We start from the raw sequence: 17,228 nt of genomic DNA, 5'->3' as shown, positions 1-17,228 counted from the left end.
TACATTCCAGAGCATGATTTCTGGAGATAACAATATGTATGTTCCCACATTACCCTTTTTTCATTGTTTCAAACTGAAACTGATGTAAATCACATCTTCCATTAATTAGCTCTAAAACTTTATCTTGATATCTCTATTAATAACTCAGTACAACTTAATCTCTACTTACTTGGACTGTTCATTATTTCAAATGAAATCGAGGTTTAAATATAATTTAGCTTCATCGGGTCGTTTCGTCATTTGCTTCAATAATATATATAACATCAAATAAATAGTATAATTTATTATTACTATCATGCCAGTTTAATTGATGTCAATATTTTAATTGATAGATACCAATAATTTATCGAAACCACTACCAACCATAATCACTTGAAAATTGTATAATTCCATTCAATCACAAAATTATTGGAGAATAAACTTTGTGCTGCAGCTCTTATGAATTATACTCACAAATTCTGACTTTAAATTCTACTAGGTACCGTAGCTGGTAGTATCATAGATGATCATAGGAACTAGAGATGGAATTTCCAGTGTAAAACTGTTACTATGAGTCAGTCCTCTATCCATTGAATAAGACACTCTTGTATTGATAAGATACTTTCTTCCATCAATGGATTAATTCCAGAAGTAGATAAGCGAGTTGGTTTCCCTGAATTCCGAGGTATTAGATATTACCTATACTCACTTTTATTTTTAGGGCTACTGAAGGTATTGAAACAAAATAAAACAAAAATGCGATTGAACATTTTTTCTCTCATATAAGGTGATGTACCTGGTATAATAGTGAATTTACTATGTATTCATGATTTATTAAATTATTTCCATTAATGGAAAACCATTCATAACTTTTTCTTTTATAATTATTTTATTTCAAATTGTACATAATACTCAATTGAAACACAATAGAAGATATCAAGTACCCTTTTATTTCATCACATCACATCTAGTTTCAACTCTTCAAGAGCCAATTTCAAGTGAAATTTCCATTTCACTTCACTAGTTTCAAATTTTCTTGAAGTGAGCCAAGAAATTTGGACTTGAAATTGACTCAACAAGAGTTGAAACTAATTGTGTTGTGATAAAATAATAGAGTAGTTGATATATTCTGTTGTGTTTCAATTGAGTATTATGTACAATTTGAAATAAAATACTTATAAAAGAGATAGTTATGAATGGTTTTCCATTAATGTAAATAGTTTAATAAATCATGAATACATAATAAATTCACTATTACCCTAGTTATATCCACTTATATGAAAAAGAAAATTTTCAATCGCATTTGTGGATCTTTGCAGGCTTTTATACAGGGTTTCAGGAAGGATCCACATTTTTATTCTGGCTGTCATGTCTCGTTGCTACAAAATTATTAATGTCACTGGCAACTTTTGAAAGAACTCCTTTCATTTGATGACGGCTAAACATGAACCATCATCCTCAGGCCTTTCATACCTGGTTGGAAAATCAATACAGTGTACCTATCCCTCTTTCAACTCAGTTGCTAGTCTTTCCTGCTTAGTTTGTACTCACTTCCTTAGTAACATGTATTGATCAATTAATCATAGCTGTTCCTATGTGTTGTTGGTAGATAATATGGTGAATGATAACAATTCTGCAGATTTAATTCTCTGTAAAAACTATTCTATTTAGGTGAATTTCTTTCGAATCTCGTAAAGTTCATATCTTATACTGATGCCTTTAATCAATGACTGATAGACTATACTTTAATCATGGGATGGTTAGTGTCTTTATAATCACTAGCCGTCAGGCTCGCTTCGCTCGCCATATCCGTCTAGCCAGGGGGCTCCGCCCCCTGGACCCCCGACTGGATCGTCCAAGAATGAGATCAGCAGGCTCGCTTCGCTCGCCTGCATTTTTATCATATGTTAGGACAATCCAGTCGGGGGTCCAGACTAAACGTCTGGCTAAACGGATATGGCGAGCGAAGCGAGCCTGACGGCTAGTAATATAATATTCCCAGGAATAGCTCTAATTGAAGTAGCAGTGCCCAATCAATTTTTCCGCGATAAATGCATTTCAATCTTCAACTTGGTGCCAACCTAACAAAGTCAACTCAACTTAATGCCAACCTGACAAAATTATTAATTTAGTTGCCAGTTAACAACTGTTTCGAAGAGATACTCTCTATCTGATTATAGTTCTGTAGTAACATATGATATGGACATTCCAATTATAATTAAGAGATTGGGAGAAGAAGAATATACATGCTAAAAGACGAACTTTAAACCCTTAAAAACAACCCTTAGAGTTAAAGTATTGCCAAAAGATTTCTTAGTGCGCCTCTAAAGGGCCAACTGAACACACATACCAAATTTGAACGTTTTTGGTCCGGTAGATTTTTAGTTCTGCGAGTGAGTGAGTCAGTCAGTCAGTGAGTGAGTGCCATTTCGCTTTTATATATATATATATATATATATATATATATATATATATATATATATAGAAGAAGAAGAAGATAGAAGATGACTGATAGGCTATATTTCAATCATGGTATGGTTAGATAATTTTGTTATTTATTGTACTGTGTTATACGAATTACAATTTAATGGACTTTCGCAATAATTGCTCGACTCTTTCTACCCATAGACATGGTTGCAGGTTTGAATCCTGCCGAAATTATGGTTATTTGATTACTTCATCTCATTACCCATGCACGATCAAAATCTTATGTAGGTAGTTATCTTGCAGCGAAAAAATAGTAGACCTATCCAATTCAATTCATGGCTCGGAAAAGAATATAATGTAGATATTTGCAATGACTATTATCCCCATTCAACAATAATTCACAGATTCCAAAAATTAATAGATATCAACCAATAGATAATAATTAATTGAACAATAAATTAATACATTCGGTGAACGGAAAGGGAATCAGTATTAATTTAAACCGAATCTGGTAGAAACCCTAATTTAGGCTATCAAATCTCCTGAAGACTTCAGACAGCAATCAAATGTTGGCAACAGAGGAAATAGATTCTGTTGCTGATATTTGCAGTGCACACTGCACAGAAGTCCTATGGTTTAATAGCACTTTTTTGGATTCTCATTTAATTAATTATTCAGATTAATATTCTATTCAGCGCTTTTCTGTTTTCTCAATTAAAATGAAAATATTAGCATTAAAGTTGATATTATTGGAAAGCTTTATTATATTTTCTACAGTTCTCAGCGTTTTTGCAAAAGTTTGGCGTGCATTGGACTGCATAGTTTCCCGCATAAAACTGCAACCGTCCTTCTAACTAAAAATCGTCCTTAAAATCTCTTAGATGCGTTTGCATTGTCAAGCATTATTCGAATCCTTTTCTCAACAATCAGTGTTGTGACTCTTGTTGTGATTCAAATCCTTCAATGTCAGGTTCAAGGTGTTGAATTTGCCGTGACAGTGAACTGAATCAGGTAGAGGTGCTCATCATAATGCGGCATACTTTTTACGTGTCGCTAACGAGCGATGTTATTGCAGTGAGATTCATTACAAACTGACAGCATTCCACGTAAGTAACATCGATGCTTACCATTCAACAAGTGCTGTTAGTTTGAAATGTATCTCGGTATTGACAGAGAGGCACGCCTACAATCAGCTCCGTTGTCAAAAAGATAAAATGACATTCATTTCTCACCCGAAATGACGCACACAACACACGAGATTTCAAATATTGTCCTCCATAATTCATGATACTGAATTATCGCATCTTGTTTCAATTATTGTTGGGGAATGTTTGGAATTAGATGTACAAGTGATTCATAATAATGACGCCTGTGATGACATAAGTCATATAATGCATAATACCAACATCGTTTATATTATTGAAAAGCAGATCTCAGTAATAGGTACAGGAATGAGTTTCAACTTACATAGCTTCTCATTTGTATGAATGATTGTGTGACCTTATGCTCAAATTGATTGAAATCTCTTTTACTGGATCCAACAGTAAATCAGTAATTCAATATCTTATTGGTCGTCTCAATACTGCAAATAAATATTTATGGATTCCTGCATTCTTCTTAAACGCTTCTTTTTATAGTTTTCTGAAGCTCACTCACTCATAAGGCCAGAACTCGCTTTCAACGTAAACTAGAAGCTATTTCTGTAACCCACATCACATTGAGGTTACAAAATCGTTTGAACTCCTTTTACAACATCATTACAGCTTTTAACGTCGAGACCCACCTACTCAAATGAGTCATCGCATTGTTTACATACATGTACTAACTCAACGCACATGACTATCTCTGTTCCTATTGTTTGAAGCTCACTAGTCAATGAATTGGAGTTGGGAATGTGTCAGAATCTCGTGATGTCACAATAGTTAGTGACGTCAAGCTCAGAGCAGCCATAGAAACGTTGTTTACCATTGAATGGCATTTCTAAATTAACGAAACTCTCCAGTCTAGGACAAAAGATAATAATTCGAGTGAAAGTTCTCTCCAGTTGTTTTACGGTCAAATAATTCAGTCAAGGTGACTGAAATTATGAAAATGAAATTCAGGGAGCTGAACCATTGAACTTTTTTAACGAAATGAACCAAGGTATTTTCATTTATTATTTCTCCTAGTCATACCGGTGCTTCTGTGTTGATTTGTCGGTTCTTTATGAGCGTTAAATGTCCTATTAGATATTTAGGGAAAAATGTGCTATAGAAAACAACAATTACAGGAAAAAAATTACCCAAATAATTTACACTCAATAAATAACCATTATCATTCTTTGATATTCATTCTCTTCTTATAAGAAGAGACTGATCAAATAATGATGAAATAGCCCAGCGTAATCCAAGGTGAATATTGACAAATTTCCAATAATTCTTAGAATAATCGTGAATTTATTAAATACTTTCTGATCTTGGATTTAGATCAATATCACAATATCGCAAAATTTGAGTAACTTATCACTATCGCTATCTTACTATTTTCTTAATTTTAGAAATTACTATCACTATTGGAAAAAAAAATTTTTCTCTCATAAATTATTTTCTATACTCATTTTCACTTCTATTCGTTTGGAGGTAATCTGTTCTGGGATAGGATGAAATGATAAACTCTTTCGAATTCAAAGTCATCATCATTGGAAGAGCAAGTATCCTCGATCATGAAATGTATAACTACAGCAACTCAGCGTGACTTATTCGCCCTTATATGGCTTGACAGCTATTTGCAATGCAGGTAATCCTCTACATTGCAAATCAATGTACGTCGGCAAAAAAGATTTGATCTCACACTTCTCAAACGTTTTGCAATATTTCATCACTACTACAATGCCTCCACGATCTTTACTATTCCTATCAGGTTACTTCATGTGTACCATTTTTTATGCTACATGTCCTAGCCATTGTGATCAGTGGTACTACAGATAGATTAATTTTGAACTGTCAGCCATGTTCCAATTGGAAGCATGTATGTTATTTATCAGAAATTCTGACAATACAAAGTTAATCTCACTTTTTAATGAACTATAGACAAACAGACGTACATTGTACATGTAAAAAGGATCAGTTAGGATCAGAGAGTAAAGAATGTAAAATTCTATATTCCCTGTTCAGGATCGGCTCTTTGGTAGCTTATGTGGTTTTTTCCAGCTCCATAGAAGAATTATAGATGTACGAATACGCATTTCTCAACCATCAACAAAATTGTTTTTAGTTACAATATTATTATTGAATTGGCAATGCAGTATTTATTTTGCTTTCAAATGTGATTATTTAGCAGTAATTCAGTTTGTTGAATGGTCTGCTGACATCTATAGTGAGATCCATATTTCTGTCACAACTATCAGCTTTGGTTGAATGGGAAGTATTTATGTTATTGATAGGGAATGCTGACAATGCAAAGTGAATTGCACAAGAGCGCAGTACAGTAGTTAACCGGGGAAATTATGGACCGTTTACTGCCTAATGAGTATTTAATACTCCGGAAATCGTATTTGCCAATGCTGTGTCTGTCGTCAGAACACAAATTGCAAAATGATCAAGGAAACAGGAAGTTGATAGATTTTCCAGCGCAAATAGTATGAAACATTCGAGTTGACAGATGTGAAACATTGTCTGTTAATTCCATAAAGGTGATAAGCTTTCAAAAGTTCAATATTCACACATGAATATCTCCAATTTCCAGTATATCCTGGAGAAAATGTCAATGAACATTTAGAAAGTGAACGCTCCTAATAGCTGTCAGTTTGTCTGTTCTGTTTAGTGTTTAATTAGTGAACTTGGGATGAGAAGTGACAAGTACCATACCGGTACTCTAATTGATCATAGCAGTTGATTTCCCTCCAAGTTCACAGAATCATCCAGACATATTCATTTATGTCATATATGAACATCCAGTCATATTCTATTCTGTCAAAGGACAGAATAGTATATAATATCATCTATATATAGTTCAATATACTATAGTTTGATATTGTCTTTGGTTTTATCTGTGTTATGAAGATGGATCTTCACAAGTGCATTCATCTATTCAGTATTTTAAATTGATCGTGAGAGATTACAAATATTAAAATTGACTAGAGGCATTTATTTCAATTTTTCTTTGACTCTGATACCCCTTACACAAGAGAACAGTGGATGATAAATATAAAATTACCATTGAATACAATAATTGATTAAATTGATCATTGTAAACACAGTGGTTGATTTGTGTCAAAGGATGCTAAATCACTTTTTGTTAAATTTGTAACCAAATCCCCCGAATAATTCCGCAATAATTTCAAATATTGACAACAGCAATATAATTTAAGGGAAAATTGGATAAAATAAAGTTGAACAGTATATTACTGGATTCCTAAGTAATAGATACACAGTAATAAGATTTAAAACTTAGTATTTGAACTTGACCTTCAACTGTTCAGAAAGAGCTAGATAAGATGGGAAGAGAGAAAGAGAGAGTGTGAATGAAGAGAGACCTCTTGCGGATCGTGAGCATGTGCATCTATTATTGAAGGGTTGCATAATGTGTGTCAAAGGGTTAAGGCAGGAGTTGGATCCGCACGAGCGTGCATGCTCAAGTAGGGCTGCTGAAATGGTCTTGGTAAAATAACACCAACTCCAACATGTAAACAAAGCAACAAGCTGACACAATTTACATACTGAATTTTAAGTTTCGCGAACTCGCAGCTCTGCCCTTAGGTTTGAAAGAGTGTCTCTCCTCTCTGACATTTCTAACCTCCTCTATCTGACTGATTATCAAATCGATTTTTCAACCTCTCTCCGCTGTCGGTGCCCCAGCTTTGTTCTCACCCAACTATATAATGCGGCGAAACATTCAAAAACGCTCAGTTTGCTCGTCGGTTACATATCTTGGAAAGATAAACGTCGTCTGTTTGATTGAAGATTTATGGTTTAGTAGGTCTGATGCTTCATTGCTGAAAGATTTATCGCGTTATGTAAAGTTTTGAAAAGTTAATTTTTTCGTCGAGTGGAGTCTATTGAAAAGTAATTAATCTGGAAAAAAATCCAAATTGAGCAGTTTAGAGCAGAAATGTGTGAAACCAGTATTTCAAAAAGTGAGAAATCACCCAAAAAGAAGCACATCAAACATCTCATACTGAGTCGGTGAGTCATTTTTCGTCATGTCGCTATCATCATATCGATCAAATTATTGATAGAATAGTCATGAAAATTAGGTGAAAGAAAATGCTACTTTCCACATAACTAAAATCTAAAATCGAGCTCACTCTCAGATCAACTAATATCTCGATCCAAGTAGTAGATTCTCAATTAAATAGTATCAGATCATATTATGAAACTACGTAGTGAATCTCAACTGTCTTTCATATGAAACAGACTTTTTACAACGAGTCCCATGGAAAGTTTCCTCTCCTTTGATTTCTAATGGTATTCTATTAGATATTTTAGGCCCTAAATATCCTAGTGATCTTTGCCCAAACGCTGTATTCATTCTTGGTACTTCTGATTGTAACGTTCTCTTATTCTAGTATTATGGCTATGATTTATGATATGGTTCCTATTTTGATGTTTTTTCATATACCCTAATAACAATAATATATACAATTGCCTAACGCTGAGTACTCTATTTCTATAAATAATTCTACAGTTGAAAACTGGATTTCCCTGTTTCCCATTATTTTCAAAATGCGTTTTTGAGTTTTAAATAATGGATCTATAAAACTGAAGTTAGCTGCACCCCAAACTAACAGACCGTACCTTAAAAGAGATTCAACTAATGTTAAGTATACAGTTTTTAACATTTCTTTGTCTATGATACGCCTTAATTGATAGAATTTGTATATAAGCTTCCTTATTTTGGCAGTTGTATATGTTATGTGTTTGTTCCATTTCAATGAATCATCTACTATTATTCCTAAATACTTTATATTGTCAGAGCGTTCTATTAGTGGGCAATTACAATTATTGTTACAATTTCTATCACAATTATGGAGCTTCATTGTTGTCATGTGTGGTTTTGTGCTATTTGTTAAAGAAAAAGCTAAAAATTTTGTTTTTTCTGAATTCAATGACAATAAGTTATTTCTTAACCAACTAGTGATTTTTGTGAGTTCTATCTCTGCTGTTTGGAACACTTCTTCCCAGTTTTTTCCTTGAAAAAGGAGTGCTGTATCGTCAGCAAAGGCTATAACTCTACCTTGAATTTGAATGGAGCACAACTCATTTGCAAAGATCGAATACAAAATTGGTCCTAAAACTGTTCCTTGAGGTATTCCAAACTTCATGGAGCCCTCTGCACTCATATGGTTCTCACCTTTGTTTTTTGCTGTCGATTGCTGAGGTAGGATCTGAACCATTCAAGTGGCACTCCTCTTATACCTATTGCCTCAAGCTTTTTTATTAATAAGTCATGGGAAACAGAGTCGAAGGCCTTTGCTAAATCTAAAAATACTGCTAGACATTTATTCTTTTCCTCTAAATTGCTAGTTACAAATTTTGATAATTCTAGTACAGCTAATTCTGTACTTATACCTTTGCGGAAGCCAAATTGGTTAGGAGAAAGAATATTATTAATTTCTAAAAAGCTTATTAATCTTGATTTAACTAGTTTTTCTAAAATTTTTGATACATTGCTAATCAGTGAAATAGGTCTATAATTACTAATAATTAGTTTATCGCCTGCTTTATGTATTGGTCTGACACAGATTTGCTTCATTGCTCTTGGAAAAGTACCATATAACAAGCTCAGATTAAAAATATGAGTTAAAGGCTTAGAAATTAAATCTTTTATTCCTTTCAAGGTCCTGTTATCTAATCCATCTAGGCCTGGTGCACTATTGATGTGTAAAGAATCAATTGTGTTTATTATTTCCTTTTCATCTATGGGGAAAAGAAACATATTACTCTGTACATGCAATTCTGGTACATTATCTGCTATAATTTCGTTAATATTTTTATTCAGACTCTCAGATATTTTGTTAGCCATACTCTCTCCAATATTAACAAAGAAATTATTTACATGACTCAATAGTTCTCTAGGATTATCTTTCAGTGTGACTATGTCACCATTAATTTTCAAAGCATTCAGTTGTATATCCTTTTTCTGATCTGAATCTGTAGCATCCTTGATTATTTTCCATGTCTTTCTTACATCATTGTTTGCTTCATTTAGTTGCATCTTGAAATAATTTTCTTTTGTAGTTTGGATGAGTGACGTCAGTGTATTTCTGTATCTTCGGTAGTAGTTAGCGAGTTCTCCGTTCTCTGGGTCCAGTTTCCTTCTTCTATTTAGAGAATCCCTTGTTCTTATAGCTGAGATAAGTCCTAGTGTTATCCATGGTTTTATGCTCTTGATCCTCTTCTTTTGTCTGTAATGATGTGTATTGCTCTCCATATGTTTTTGTAGAATTTCAAGGAACTTTTCGTAAGCTGAGTCTGTGTTATTTGACTCAAAAACCTCCGTCCATTGTTCCACTCGCAGTCCTCTCCTCAAGCCGTTCAAGTTGACAGATTTACAGTTAGATGAGAGTTGACAGTTAGTTGAGCTCTGTTCATCCCCATTTGTTCTGTCTAACTGATGTTCTTCCAGTCCAAGAATTGTAATGAAGTGGTCTGTGATACTCGAGTGATACACGATTGGATGGATTTTACTTTTACAGTTGGTCAACATATGATCCAAACAAGAAGACGTTCCCGCTGTTACTCTGGTAGCCTTTTTAATGCAGTTCTTCAAACCGTGTTCACTCAATAAGTCGTAATAATCATCAAGTTGATAATGCTGATGTGGCTGTAGCGTATTAATGTTGAAGTCTCCTGCGCAAATAATAAGTTGACCTCTCAGTCTACCAAGCACTGTTTCAAAGTCCTCTAAAAACTCTGTTATGCTGGCGTAGGAAGGTGATCTGTACACTGCTAATATATTATATCTCTCCTTTGATGTTTGAAGTCGTAGATGAAGAACGTTGGCCTGTCTGATATTTAGTTCTACCGATTGTACATTGAGATTTTCCTTTGCATATACAATTACTCCATCATTTTGAGTACGATTATTCAAAGAGTGAAAAATACTGTAGTCCTTCAGTTGCTTCTGTGTATAATCTCTTTTGATCCAGCATTCTGTTAGTATTATTATATCGAAATCATGGGACATATCCATATATTATGGATATCCATATAAAATATTATGAAACTACGTAGTGAATCTCAACTGTCTTTCATTTGAAACAGACTTTTTACAATAAGTCCCATGGAAAGTTTCCTCTGTAGAAACTGAGAAGCAAGGTTTCCTATCCCTAACTCATCCTTAGTTCTCAGTAGCAATGTTCATCCAAGTTTGGGAATGTAGCCTATTTGTGATTGTTTTTGTTATATCCACCCAACAGAATTAGCCAGTTGAAATTAGTTCGGACATGGAGATCGGGTATTTGAATAATTGAATTCCAATGCACGTTTTTCACTGTGAATCCACCGCTCAACAATGTAATCCACTTTCAACCTATTGAATCGTAACTGATACACGTTTAATCGATGCTCTGCTTTTTTATCGTATGCTCTTTTATTTTGTGGAAAGGATGAAAGGGGTGGTGGAGCGAAGTGAGGGCTCACTCAATCGTTGCTCTTGATGTTTTTCTCAACTGGTACGGGATCTGAAGTGGAATTCAACTGTCAGTATCCTCCATGAATAAAATCAAAGTTTGCTGTTCGATGAATGCTGACAGTTTACTGTGAATTTCAGTGTGGCGTCGGTATGCCCGTCTCGTAACCCGTATATAGCGAGCGCCAGTCCACAGAACAGTCCTAAAAACTCCGTCACTCCCTCAACCATCGGGGGGGTCGGGCTGCAAGGGGTGGTTATAGGGGGTGGTTGTGGGTTGTGACGCAGAGGGTGATTGCTCTAGCCAGCTTAGTTCCCTCGGGTCGCTCAATCGTCGTCGGCAGTGTCACTGCGTGACTGTTGCAAAGTGCTCAATTTGCTCCCGTTTCCCGCCAATTTTCTCGAGATTCCCGCGCGTTTCCACGTGATTTAGCGCGCCAACTCATATCCATGACTGTCAATTTCTGCTACAACGGCCTTCGAGCGCTGGCTTTTGTTGGGTAAAAATTTGTTACTGCTTTTTAAGTTTTATTGAATGATTTTAATTTATTTCTCCATAGATACACGATCGGGCTTTTTTCAAATTGTATTGAGTGATTTTAATTTATTTCTCCATAGAAACACGAATCTGATAAGATGAAATCAGATCGTTAGGAATTAGACCGAATAGTTAAGATTTTCTGAAGAGATAAAAATAAAATCTTATAGAAATTATCCAAGTTGTACTCATTATAACTATTAGAATTATAACATCAATAGAAAACTGTAGTGATTACTCAAAAAGGATTTCATAATTATTTCAATGGATAAAGTTATATCAATTTTACAGAATCAACAATTTAATGTTATTATAATAACATGGATAAATTATATACAAAATATATGAATCATAATGAATATAAAATATATCACATTCACCATGAGCTTGTAATTTGCTTCAGTTTAGTATGACTTCAAACACGTCGTTCTTGTATCATCATATTTGTTAGAGCAATCCCAAACTAGATGAATGTGAGACCTGTTGAAAACGTAGGCTTATTTTCCACTTTTCCAAGTGGTCTTGATTATCGTAATATAGGCTACTATTATTCAATCTTTGATGGAAAAATTGTACCATACACGAGATACAGTATACTGATTTTTTGTGACAATTAATTGGGAACATATATATTACTATACTAGAAACTTTGTCATTTAGGCTTTTTCAAACTTACATTGTAACTTAGATACGTTGTTGGAATTTGCCCAAAATAACATGTAATTTTCAATATTTGTTCAGCAGTATATATTTGATGTACATTTTCTGCATATATGTATTTGCAACATATCGATTATTATTTGAATCGGATTAACCTCATAAACTTGAAAAATTTCCTCTTTTCTGAAGAATTCTATGAATCCATTGTCCCATAATTCTTTCTCAAGGCCCATGTTCTGTAATACTGCAGTCAACATTATAAATTTAAAAAGGTAATGGATGTTTTGAATGATGTGTTTACAAGCAAAGATGAAGTGTGCCACTCTGACCTGTTATGCATCATGATCTCATTTGAATCTCATTCCAAGTATATTATGAAACCTATGTACTCTGGAATTGGTCATATTCTATGGTTAAGGGAAACAGATACGACAATAGATGAATGATGAGAATGTTATTCATCCTAACATTATTGCAGAATTGATAGAACACAAATTCACTCTCAATAATTCAAATGAACAGAACACTCACAATTGATTGTCCCTTGTTTGTGAATATTAGATGGATGTGATAGAATTTTAAATTCATAACTTATTTATATTCACCCCAAAATGGTTTTACAGCCCTATATCGTGACTAAGAAGCATGTTGTACAGCCTTGCATCCTCCGATAAGGGTGAGGAGTGTGAGTCCACTGGAAACAAAATCCATAGTTTCAACTTCTCAAGGTCCTTTTCCTCGCCTTTATTGACAAAACCAGTAATTCTCGATACGATTGCCAGGTTTGCTAAAATATGGAAGTTCTCAACTGTAATAAATCCCAATTACAAAGTCTTGTTAATCTTGTTTCTCCTCACTAATCTCTGTATTGATTCTAATTTATTACAATCTGCTTCAAACTCCATTTAATGGTCTATTGCCAAAACTCTACACATTTTTGTTCTAAAAAAAACTAAAATCAAATAATACTATCTCTGATTCCTTTCATAATGATACATGTTATATTATTTTCCTGTTTCCAATTCAATTGTTTACTCACACATTTCTTACGTTCCTTTTGTTGTGTCTATTTATTTATTTAGTATGACTGATTTTTTATTCAATGAATCCTATCATAAAACACAGAGTGTTGTAACAAACGTCAAAGATGCAAATAGAATAAAAACAGTCAGAGGAATACAACAGAATTGGCAAATAGTAATTAATAGTAGCATTTAATAAAATTAATACTATATATTAAAATTAATCCTCTCAGTAAGGGTATTTCTTCCTCTTTGAAAAAAAATTAGGAAGCCCTTAATCAATATTACTACAAATTTAATACAAAACTATATTATTACAATTTATATATTTCAATTATTATATTACTAATTCCCCTTTTTTCGAAAAATTTTTATTGTATGGCATTTATTAACATAATTGTAATTCACTAATTCCATCACTCCTCATACTCTGATCGTTTTTATATCTTCTTTTTTTTCTTATTGGAATCCAATATTTATTGGACCAGAAACATTTTAATGCTCTTCAATTGTCTACTATGTAGTGAGCGAATCACATAAAGGTCTCGGTAGCTACAATCTGCAATAGAAACTATTTTGTCATTATATTTATTCGTGAAGATTATTTGAGAATTTAACTCACGAATTCTTCCTCATATGATAAATGTTCTTTGAGTATGTTCGAATTCTCATTCCATTGTGTCTATCTGTATTACCCACAGTTTCACTGATAATTCCCCTTAAGCTGGATTCCCACATATGGGAATACATATCAATATCAGTTATATTCCCACATATCAGTGTCAGTATATGTGTCCGGTACAGGGAAGATATTATTACCATTAGTCCTAATGTCACTATTCCCACTCAGTCCGGCCGAGCGAGTATGAATAATCGCATTGGAAATCGAGAGAATAATATTTTCACTGTATCTTCACAGTATTATCTTCTGATTTATTATCTCAATTATTGACCGTGCGAAGTGAGGTCTAAGATTCAAGTCGACGGTTTGGCATTTCTCTTTATGTTTAAATGTTTATTTATATTGCGCATTTACGGCGAAACGCGATAATAGATTTCATGAAATTTGACAAGTATGTTCCTTTTTAAATTGCGCGTCAACGTATATACAAGGTTTTTGGAAATTTTGCATTTCAAGGATAATATAAAATGAAAAAGGAGCCTTCTTCATACGCCAATATTAGAGAGTAAAAATCAGACCATAGAATTATTCATGATAAATCAGCTGTCGAGTGGATTATAAATTGCATACCATGACGCATGCAATACAATATCTCAATGTCACTTGGTAAAAAATCATCAGCTGTGTAGACTATTAATTGCATGCAATTTTATGCACTGTTAAATAAACTATCGATTGCGTGCAATAACGCATGCAATCAATAACTAAAATAACATGTATTGTCTCTCGAACTTTCTCTGCTTTGAACTCAAACTGTCCTGTTGCCAGTATGTCTTGAAGGAGATTAGCTTCTGATGTTAGCATTTTTGATACACCAACCCCAACAGCCATTAGCCGTTTTCACACCGATATCACGCCGACACGACATACAGACAGGATTTACTCTGATGGACAGTATAAGAGGAGGCTGCGGTTTATAACTGCGCGAGGTCTACTGTTCACAGAACTACTAGTTAATTTTATTTAGGCTTGAGAATATTTTTTTTATTCTGGTTTAAGCTTAAATTTATTTCACAATGTATTATGAGAGCAATAACAGGGTCTCCCTGGTACTCTCACATATTGTTCACCGGCATTCAAATATTCACCGGTTATGTACATTGATACTGATATATGGGAATCTAACTTTATGGGAGAAACTCTTGTATTTCTCTCGATTTTAACTCTCAAAGTTGTCAGTGATTTATGTTTCTTAATATTATGTTATATTTGAATAATATTGACAACAACTTCCATAAACGTTCAAACGAGCGCAAATAATGTGAGGATAACATCGTCAGTAAGTTGGCAATTTCCTAATGGTTCACATCACCTGGATATCAGGTTTCTGCTGACATTCACAGTTGAAATGCAAGGCCGGTTTACATCAGAGACCCCAGACATCGTGACATGTCGGCTGCCAATCTACAACAATATCCTATCACAAAAATCTACAAACTGAAATCAACAGCTCCAATAAGTTCAGGGATACATGTGACCTATCTCGAAAGTAGGTCATGCAACTTACATATCTTCCACGCACAACTAGAACTATGTATGCGTTGTGACAGCTGAATGCAGATAAAGAAGTTTCAGGTAGCTGTTGGTACTTACATGACGCCATTAACTGTTTATTTGACAGATAAACCGTTTACATGCTGACTTTGTTTTCAAGGTTCTGAAGACTGACGGTTACTAAAGCAACCAATTCATTTGAAACTGTCAGCATTAGTAGAATGTGAAACAACAATGTTATTCATAAGGAGTTCTGACAGATTAACGTGAGTCTCACTTGAAATTTGAACAAGAAGTTGGAGAGTTAATAAGACAGTATCTATATCAGTAGCTGAATGTTAATCGTGTTAGCTGCTCGACTCCATTGTCAAAGACGTGATTCCGAAGACAATGGACCATGGAAGGCTGGGTGTATTAGCGATAATTCTCAGGCCAAATAGCAATGGGAAATAAATTTGAAAACCGTGTGTGACTGGAATCTTAAATTGGCGTTTACTCAGTTGGCAGTCTCATTCATTCTGGCTACATTCGTCTTGTCAACAGGCAAACTATATTACCATAGCGTTCAAATATCGTATTTGGATATTATTATCTCGTGTATCTTATTCCTGTCCAAAGAAGGACAGCTTTTGGAAACAGTTGAGCCTCTTCCTGTTACTTTTCCTTCTCCTCTTCCTTCATTACTTGCTCCTTCTCCGTCATACCCTCTTCTTCTTTCTGCTTCCTTTCCCTCACCTCCCCCTCCTACTCCTCCAACACCACCTCCTTCTCATCCTTCTTGCTCACCTTCTTCTCTAGCTTTGTATTCATCGCCTTCTCATTTTTCGCACTAGCTTCTGTTTACTTTTCTCCAACTTTCCATCTTCTTCTTCTTCTTCATCATCTTCTCTTTCTCTCTCCTCTTCTTCTTCTTCTTCTTCTTCTTCTTCTTCTTCTTCTTCTTCTTCCTCCTCCTCTTCCTCTCATTCTCTTTCTGATTACTCTTCCTGGTCCTCTTCCTTCTTCCTGTTTTTTTTCATCTTGAACAGTTTCCACATTCAATGCGATCATGGATGACATCGGAAGAAATCGTTTACCTTATTTCTATTTAAAGTTGAGTTGTGTAGTTGTGTGTAGATCCGATGAATATTGATCGTTTTCCTTCGGAACACCTAATCCGGTAATACTTTTGTAAGCTGCTTTTTGTTGGATAAACTGCATGATCAACTTAGGAATAAACTTTGTTCCTACTTTGCTTTTCAAATGGGTTGCACGAACGAGCTAAGTAAGTTTTTGGTAGGGCTGAACATCTCATTCGCTAAAAACAAGAATTTTGGTGTTTGTTTCTACTAACTGGAGCACACATTTCTTAAATAGATTCACTAATCAGGATGTTAATCAGGAATTTAATGTTATAGATAGCGTATAGGTTGAATACTTGAGAATGATTAATAATTAATATGATTGATTTATTGAAATATTCACTACACAAAACTCGACATTCGATTGAACCAGATTGAAAACAAGAAAAGGTTGTTTTTAATCAGCCTTTCTACGGATTTAATACAAGAATGTTTCGGTTACATCACAGTTATTGCTGTTGCTATCTTTTTGTTGAAAACTGAATTAATGCGTAACATTAGTTTATGATAAAATTTCAAATCAACTTCATCTTACAAATAAAATTTGAAAGTGAATGGTTTCAGAATATGCATTTTCTCAAATTCTTTTTATATATGACGTTTTTGAACTACTTCATTTCCTGTACCATAGATTAGCATCTTATTCATCATCTCTATCTTTATAATTTTGGAAAAGATTCGTCAATTTTTTCATT

The 17,228-nt window shown here is 34.1% G+C and overlaps 1 protein-coding gene across 6 annotated transcripts in view; it reads left to right on the top strand.

Annotated features, from left to right (window-relative positions):
- LOC111048726 (nocturnin) overlaps window positions 1–17,228 on the top strand; it is an 85,395-nt gene that overhangs the window by 57,567 nt on the left and 10,600 nt on the right. Inside the window, exon 1 of one of the 6 annotated variants that reach the window (XM_039430330.1) lies at window positions 7,423–7,568. The exons of 4 other annotated variants lie outside the window; for them this stretch is intronic. In XM_039430330.1, coding sequence (XP_039286264.1) covers window positions 7,495–7,568 — 74 coding nt within the window. In that variant the 5' untranslated portion in view covers window positions 7,423–7,494. Of the gene's footprint in view, window positions 1–7,422; window positions 7,569–11,363; window positions 11,517–17,228 lie in introns of those variants that run through there. One more of the 6 variants, XM_039430331.1, reaches the window with a different exon arrangement.

The sequence above is a fragment of the Nilaparvata lugens genome, chromosome 6 (assembly GCF_014356525.2).
Source record: "Nilaparvata lugens isolate BPH chromosome 6, ASM1435652v1, whole genome shotgun sequence".
Taxonomy (NCBI): Eukaryota; Metazoa; Arthropoda; class Insecta; order Hemiptera; family Delphacidae; genus Nilaparvata; species Nilaparvata lugens.
Note: the sequence above shows the minus strand (reverse complement) of the source record. Positions and strands in the feature narration are given on the sequence as shown.